Raw genomic sequence first — 8,378 nt, forward strand, 5'->3', positions numbered from 1 at the left:
ACCTCATTATTCCTCTTTTGCACTATTTATTTATTTTTCAGAATCAGAATCAGGTTTATTATCACTGACATATGTGCTGGAATTTGTTGTTTTGCGGCAGCAGTACAGTGCAAGGCGTAAAAATTATGTTACAAAAATAAATAAATAGTGCAAAAGATATCTTTATTAGTCACATGCACATCGAAGCACACAGTGAAACGCATCTTTTGCGCAGAGTGTTCTGGGGGCAGCCCGCAAGTGTCGCCACGCTTCCAGCGCCAACATAGCAAGCCCACAACTTCCTAACAGGCAGTGTCCATGGGTTCATGGACATGTTCAGGAATCTGATGGCGGAGGGAAAGAAGCTGTTCCTGAAACACTGAGTTTGTAACTTCCAGTCATTGTTACGCCTTGCACTGTACTGCTACCGCAGAACAACAGACTTCACCACACATGTCAGTGATAATAAACCTGATTCCGATTCTCCCTTTCCTTTCAAACACTGTTTTCCCTGGAACATTCCACAACCCCGGGGACCCGGAAAATTTGTTTTCTTTGTACTTACGGCAACATAATAAAAAAATAACATCAGTGTAAAAGAAGATAAAGGGGGGACAAATCAGTAACTTCTCATTAAAAACCAGCGGAGGGAACTCAGCGGGAAAGCTGCGAGGGGGATGCAGTGGTGCCTTTGTTGTGCAGATAACATTGGGACACAGTCCGCGGTCTGGGCTGGCACACGCTGACCGGCGCAGCCCGGCGGCTGGCACTCTCCACGCATCGGTGACTGACCTCCTCCCCAAAGACCAGGAGCACCGGGACATTGCTCGGGGGCTGGGTCGGACCTTCTCCCCGTCCCGGGAACGGGGTGGGTGGAATCCCGAGCTGGGAAACTATCGCTAAAAATGAACCGAGTGGGAAAAGACGAGCCGGACCCTGCCCAGTGACAAGGTGACCGGTGCCCACTGACTCCCCCAGCACTGGCCTGGGGGACGGTATAATCAAAGAAAAAAAGGGCAGTTCTTTGGCAGGGCAATTCCCATCTCTTCCCGGTGCTGCCTGGGGAGCAGCGTTGAGTGGGAGGGTTGGAGGGGGGGACAGGGTCCCGCTCCCTCACTCAAGTGCAAGCGATGCTGTTCACTTGGAGACGTGCTCAGCGGAGCGGCGAAGGGGCCACTCGCTCTCTCTCTCTCTCTCTCTCTCTGTGCACCCCCTTTCCCCCTCCCCCTTTCCATCTGAACCTGCCAGCTCCTTTCTCTCAGGAGCACAGCCCACCACCGAGAACAACAATAGGCTTTGTCCCCAGCCCCCCAGCCCTCACATTCACCGCCCGAATCAGAAGTGAGAGAGAGAGAGTTAGTTGGAAGCGGAGGCGCCTTGGCTGTGGAGGGGGAAACTGGAGAGGTCTGTGGACACAATGCTCCATCCAACCCTCTCCTCGCCAGGCAAGCGCCGTGTGTAGGGGCTGGAGCTCTCTCTGTCTCTCTGCGAGCCATGAGCAGCGACAGCCAGTACGAGGACACTGAATCCAGCATGGTGCTGGAGGATATCAAGCGCCGGCTCCTCAGCGCCTTCAGGGGAGCCCCGGCTCCCTGCCGGCCCGCCCAGCCTCGCAGCCTCAGCGGGAACGCCCGGGCGGACGAGGAGCTCCGCAGGGCGCAGATCGACGGTGCCATTAGCTGGGTCCGGACCGAACTGGTGAGTGATAGAGCTGGACGTCTCGGACCGAGCCCCAGTGGATGCCCCCACCACGCCCCCCCCCCACACCCCCGGGGGCTGCTTCCGGACGTGTGACCGGCCCATACCTCTCCCAGCAGAGCGACACACACACTCTCTGCTGGAGCAGTTCAGCGGGTCTATCAGCCTCGGTGGGGGTGGTGGGGGGTAGGGGAGGAGAGGAGTTGTCCACGTTTCGGGTCGAAGAGTCAACTCTTCCAGCCACTGCGGCTCCAGGACCGATGCAGGGTCTCGACCCGAGAGGTGGGTAGTTCCTCTCCCCCCACAGATGCTGCTCGACCCGCTGAGTTCCTGCAGCAGATTGTTTGTTGCTCCAGATTCCAGTGTCTGCAGTCCCTTGTGTATTGGTTTATTATTGTAACTTGTACCAAGGTACAGTGAAAAACTTGTCTTGCAAACCGATGGTACAGGTCAATTCATTACACAGTGCAGTTACGTTGAGTTAGTACAGAGTGCATTGAGGTAGTACAGGTAAAAACAATAACAGTACAGAGTAAAGTGTCACAGCTACAGAGGAAGTGCAGTGCAGGTAGACAATAAGGTGCAAGGTCATAACAAGGTAGATCGTGAGGTCAGTCTATCTCATGGTATAAGGGAACCATTCAATAGTCTTATCACAGTGGGGTAGAAGCTGTCCTTGAGCCTGGTGGTACGTGCCCTCAGGCTCCTGTATCTTCTGCCTGATGGGAGAGGAGAGAGGAGGGAATGTCCCGGGTGGGTGGGGTCTTTGATTATGCCGGCTCCATTTATCTATCCCCTCACTGCAATGTCTCCTAGTGTCTTGAAAGCAACAACACTTAAAGACGTGCTTCACTGGTTGCGAAATGATGAGGGACGTGAAAGGCGCTACTGAAGTCCAAGTCCTTTTACCAAGGGTTAGGGGAGCAGCAGCTGAAACACACCCACTGTACTGGGTGTGGAGGGAATCCAACAACCCTTCTCTGGGCAGGCACGGTAGTGTAGCGGTTAGCATAACACTATTACAGCACCGGCGACCCGGGTTCAATTCCAGCCACTGTCTGTAAGGAGTTTGAACGTTCTCCCCGTGTCTGCGTGGGTTTCCTCCAGGTGCTCCGGTTTCCTCCCACATTCCATAGGTGTACAGGTTCGGAAGTTGTGGGCGTGCTGTATTGGTGCTGGGAGTGTGGCAACGCTTGCGGGGCTGCCCCCCAGAACACGCAACACAAAAGATGCATTTCACTGTGTGTTTTGATGTACATGTGACTAATAAAGAGATCTTATCTGGGAGACACCAGAGAAACAAAGGACTGCAGATGCTGGAATCTAGATGATGCTGGAGGTTCAGCAAGTGGGGGTGTCCTGAGGAAGGGTCCTGACCCGACACGTTGACTGCCTGCTTTTCTCCATGGATGCTGCCTGACCTGCTGAGTTCCTCCAGCACCTTCTTGTCCATTCACAAGAGGCAAATGCTGGAAATCTGGAGCAACACACACAAGATACTGGAGGAACTCAACAGGGCAGGCAGTATCTATGGAGGGAAACGGACAGTCGATATTTCAGGTCGAGACCCTGACTTAAACCTGCCTTTAGACAAAACAAGATCAGATTTCTTTATTAGTCACATGTACATCGAAATACACAGTGAAATGCAGCTCTTGCGTAGAGTGTTCTAGGGGCAGCCTGCAAGTGTCGCCACACTTGCGGCGCGAACGTAGCATGCCCACAACTTCCTAACCTGTACGTCTTTGGAATGTGGGAGGAAACCGGAGCACCTGGAGGAAACGCACGCGGTCATGGGGAGAACGTACAAACTCCTCACAGACAGCGGCCAGAATTGAACACGGGTCTCTGGTGCTGTAATAGCATTACACTAACTGTGCCTGCCCTTAGGAATAGTAAAGGGGAAAAAATCACTGGTGCAAGTTGTCTATAGGCCACCAAATAATAACATTACTGTGGCACAGGCAATAAACCAAGGAATAGATGTAGCACAGAATGCGGAGAGTCTACAGAGAGATATAGATAGGTTAAGTGAGTGGGCAAGGGTCTGGCGGATGGAGTACAATGTTGGTAAATGCGAGGTCAGAAATGTTTCCTGAAATAGCCTTGGTGCTGCTTTGTGTGAAAAACCAAGCTCACCTCCTCTCTAATTGGTGAGTGCGTTCTTGTTTTGAGGCGGTTCAGACGGGCTGGCGATTGTGGGGTGGGTGAGCCGGTTCGACCGGTATCACTGTGTCTGACGGTCAGCTCCGCGGGTCGAGGGCGCACACGGCTGGAGGAAACTGTCCGACCTCTTTGCCTTGCAGCTGGAGATGCGATACCAGGACCGGCAGCTGGCCAGAACCTTGCTGGAGTTAAACAGCGAAATCCAAAAGCTGAGGAAGGAACAGGGACTGTTCAAGTGTTTGGGCAGCGAGCCCACGCCAGCGAGAACTTCAGGCGCTCAGCACAGCCGAGCAAGTTCAGCCGCCCGCAGAACAGGGAGAAAACACACTTAATATAGGGTTACTGCCCAAAATTAACACCCGCTTCGGAACCCACCCACCGCATTGAGATGGAACTCTGGCTTATTCATAAGGTGGTTGTGATTTAACAGGTTAAGTCAAATTAAATATTGTTAATGCATTATTTTTGTAGAATTCCAAATGCGTTCTGCACTCGACGTGGTAAGGGACGTAATAATTAGGTGAAATGCAATCCGACGCCCTCCTTCCCGGATCTTGTGCTCTGAGGGTTCACGGTTGTTCAGCGCGGAAACCCTGCGCTAACTCTCCCAGGGGAAGTGTAGGTGCATGTCGTGTGTTGAGCAGTCTGGGGAACCCTGCTCCCTCTCCATGCGGGTGTCCGTGAGTTTTAATCGACAGCACAAGGACTGACTCCTTTTGGACGCGTGTTGTAACGAAGACGGTCAGTGTTTGTGTCACTGGGCAGCCGGCGCACTGTTTACCAGTGGCCGTGGCGCCAGGTCAGCTCTGCGATGGATAGTGTGGGCAGCGCTGGGCAGGAATTCGCCTGCTCCCAGCATCGGGCAACAAGCTGATCTGAATGTCCTTTGATGCATTGTCTGCAAAGAAAGTCGAATTAAATGGGAGGGAATCTCCAGCTCTAACAAATCAGCGCCTACTCGGTTGCAACATTCTTTGTCCGTCTCCACTGCACGGTGCTAGTGATCAATGACCCAGGGACCAGAGTTCCCCGGAATATAAATTTAGTTAAATTTTGGACAAAATGCCAGCGATCTTGACGGTGACCATATAAAACCCCACCCAGTTCACTGATGGCCTTCCTACAGGGAAGGGAATCCTTGAACTCCCAGTCGGGTCTCCATGTGAATTCCAGATTCACTTCAAGGTGGTTGACGCTCACTTGCTCTCTGAAGTCCTCCAGCAAGCCATTCCGATCAAGGGCAATTAGGGATGGGTAGCACTTAGTTGGCAATGCCTGAATCTCAGGAATGATGAAGAAAAATTCCCACTGCGGAGGGCCGGGAGCTAATATGGGAAAGTTGGTGCCAAAAGTGGTTCAGCAATGTAAATAAATTATGTTCCGCTGCACTTTTGGTATTGGCGTCATGTGTTAAACCATCTGTAAAAATGTTCCATTTTATGTTCCTATGTCAGTACTTAAGAAAGAAACAATCTATGTAAATCATCAACCTTGATTCAATCCCAACCTCTATTGATGTCTGTGTTGAGGTTACATGTATTGTCTGTGTTGAGGTTACATATATTTCCTGTGACCACGTGGGTTTCTCCCAGGTGATCTGGTCTGCTCCCAAAATTGGATGGACAGGTATGCTTGGACTCAGTGGGCACAAAGACCTCTTGTGTCTTGGAGTCATAGAGTCACAGAGCAATACAGCACGGATACAGGCCCTTCGGCCTATCAAGTCCATGCCGACCAGGTGCCCACCCAGCTAGTCCTAATTTCCTGCGTTCAGCCCATATCCCTCCAAGCCCCGCCCCTCCACGTACCTATCCAAGTGCTTCTTAAATGATACTATTGTACCTGCCTCACCCACTTCCTCTGGCAGCTCGTTCCATCTACTCACCACCCTCAGCTCGAAAAAGTTGCCCCTCAGGTCCCTTTTGAATCTTTCCCCTCTCACCCGAAACTGATGCCCCCTAGTTTTGGACTTCACTACCCTGGGGAAAAGACTGTTACTGTTTCACCTTATCGATGCCTCTCATTCTCTTAAACACTTCTATGACGTCATAAGGAAAATATACAGTATGAACATCTTTTCCTCAATGGATATGCCGCAGCACTATTGATACTCTAGGGCTTGATGTACTGATGTATTCAGGTACTTATTATGGCGCAGAGGTAGGTCATCCAGACCATCAGCCCATGCTAGCTCCAGTACAGCAATCCCATTCCCCTTCAGCCCTGCAACTTATTCTCTTACAATTACCCTCTGTCCCTTATACATCTACATCATGGCAAAGGAGATGAAATGGAACGTTACTGAAATCCTGAGCATGGTGCATACTCAGTAATAGCCTCCCATGCGAACATTTCCAAAGAGAATTCCAATTGCAAAACATCAGCATCTGCCCGTGATGATTCTCTGAATTACGCTAAGTGCTGAGCAGATTGGCAGTCCACTTTACATCAAGTGTCTTCTGTTGACATCCAGGGGAAAAGAAATCAGGTAAAATGTAAGCCACTAGTAATCAGTTTTAACAGTGAAAGTTAGTCCCAAAGGAACGTTCATTTTCTGGAGTGTTGGATTAGTGTCCAGGTTTTTGTTTTCTTGTTTTTTTTGTAGTTTTTCTTTACACTTGCTTATATGCTTGTATAATCACCTGTTTGTCTGTAAACCTTTAGTAACTTGTAGTATATTTGGCCTCCATACTTCTCCAGTTTCTTTGCCTGTAAAACAGAAGTGTGTCTCAGACTGTAGTTTTTCACAGGTTTCCTTATCTGACTGGTTTAGACCAGTTTGCAGTATAAAGGGAGAGCATGAGTTTAAGTTCTTTTGTTACTTCGTTTTACTTGCCTTGCCGGCTGGTGCAGGCTGACCCTGTCTGACCTGTACTGTGGTGAACATCTAATAAAACGTCTGTAACCATAAGTTCTGCGCCTCATTCTTGACTTCTCAAGAACCTTCTGCACAACATCATCTCTGGATCCAACAACTTGGCGTCGCGAACAGGTTAGTTGAGAGGGTTCAGGATGCGAAAAATCCCAGGCGAGATGGAAAGTTCTAGCGCACACATTCAGCAGGAGACAAGACCTTCTTCCTTACTTTTCTAATCTTCAGAGAAGCCCCTAGTTCTTGCCTCAATTCACTATTTAATGGAAGTCTAAGAGGGAAGTTAAAACCCAGGGATCCTCTCCTCTGCTCTGCTCTATTTTGAGTGAAGTTAAACAGTACTGTTCAGCTGTGAATAGTCTGTTACTGTACTCACAGTTAGCCTTCTAATACGACCTGACAACATATTTCTCCTCTCCTGCAAATTCTGCTCAATTTCTAAAAAACTTCAAATGATATCACCCCTAATCTCTTAAATTGCAGGGAATACAGCCTTAATTGGTGCAGGCTCTCATAATTTAGCATTTAGAATCCAGGCTTAATTGCGTCAAATTTCTGTTTTTTCTCTGAGGTGAGTAAAGCAATTCAACTTGATGACTGTGAATGCTCACAAAGTTTCTCTAACTGTGGTTCAGCCAGGGCTTTGTACAACTGTATTACAGTACTTCCATACCTGCCTTCCACTAGTTTACTTGATTACATTCTATGAGCTTTGCATAACATTTTAATAATCTATGTACATAGTTCACCAAGTCTCTTTGGACCTCTACTGCTTTAATTTTTCTAACATTGAAGAACGTTGTTTAATCTTTATGTTGAAAGTGGTTAGTGTCACACTTGCCTTTATTGAAATTCAGTTGTTACTGTTTTGCTCATTGCAGCAATATTTCTTTGTAATTTACTGATTCCATCCACACTGCCTACAGAGCCATCTATTTTTGCATCATACACCCAACAGAAAGCATTTCTAAACTTGCATAACCATCTAGATTACATTACTGGGAAACAATCTGTTCCAGGATCAGGCTTTTTTAAGAAAAGAGAAACAAAATGAGTGTTGAGACATTAGCTTCATAATTGTTCACTTGTACAATAAATATTCAACTACGGTGCTCTACATTGGAATAAATGGCATTTACTTAATGATGTATAAACCATTTTGTTTATTTGCTAAATAAATCTGACATTATTCTCCATTGAACCATAGAACCATAGAACAATACAGCACAATACAGGCCCTTCGGCCCACCATGTTGTGCCACCCTTCAAACCACACCTAAGACTATCTAACCCCTTCCTCCCACATTTCCCTCTATCTTAAACTCCTCCATATGCTTATCTAACAATCTCTTGAACTTGTCCAATGTATCAGCCTCCACCACCACCCCAGGCAGCGCATTCCATGCACCAACCACTCTCTGGGTGAAAAACCTCCCTCTGACATCTCCTTTGAACTTCCCACCTGTTACCTTAAAGCCATGTCCTCTTGTTTTGAGCATTGGTGCCCTGGGAAAGAGGCGCTGGCTGTCCACTCTATCTATTCCTCTCAATATCTTGTATACCTCTATCATGTCTCCCCTCATCCTCCTCCTCTCCAGTGAGAACAGCCCTAGCTCCTTTAGTCTCTCCTCATAATCCATACTCTCTAATCCAGGCAGCATCC

General features: G+C 48.5%; 1 protein-coding gene across 1 annotated transcript; it reads left to right on the top strand.

The window, feature by feature from the left end:
- The first annotated feature begins 749 nt into the window (after positions 1-749).
- On the top strand, positions 750-6,743 carry si:ch211-153f2.3 (alanine and arginine-rich domain-containing protein). Its single transcript, XM_052023418.1, has 2 exons — positions 750-1,677; positions 3,984-6,743. Exons 1-2 carry the CDS (start codon positions 1,474-1,476, stop codon positions 4,173-4,175), a joined length of 396 nt encoding a protein of 131 aa, XP_051879378.1. The 5' UTR covers positions 750-1,473; the 3' UTR covers positions 4,176-6,743.
- The last annotated feature ends 1,635 nt before the right edge of the window (positions 6,744-8,378 follow it).

Source organism: Pristis pectinata, chromosome 9 (assembly GCF_009764475.1).
Source record: "Pristis pectinata isolate sPriPec2 chromosome 9, sPriPec2.1.pri, whole genome shotgun sequence".
Lineage (NCBI taxonomy): Eukaryota > Metazoa > Chordata > Chondrichthyes > Rhinopristiformes > Pristidae > Pristis > Pristis pectinata.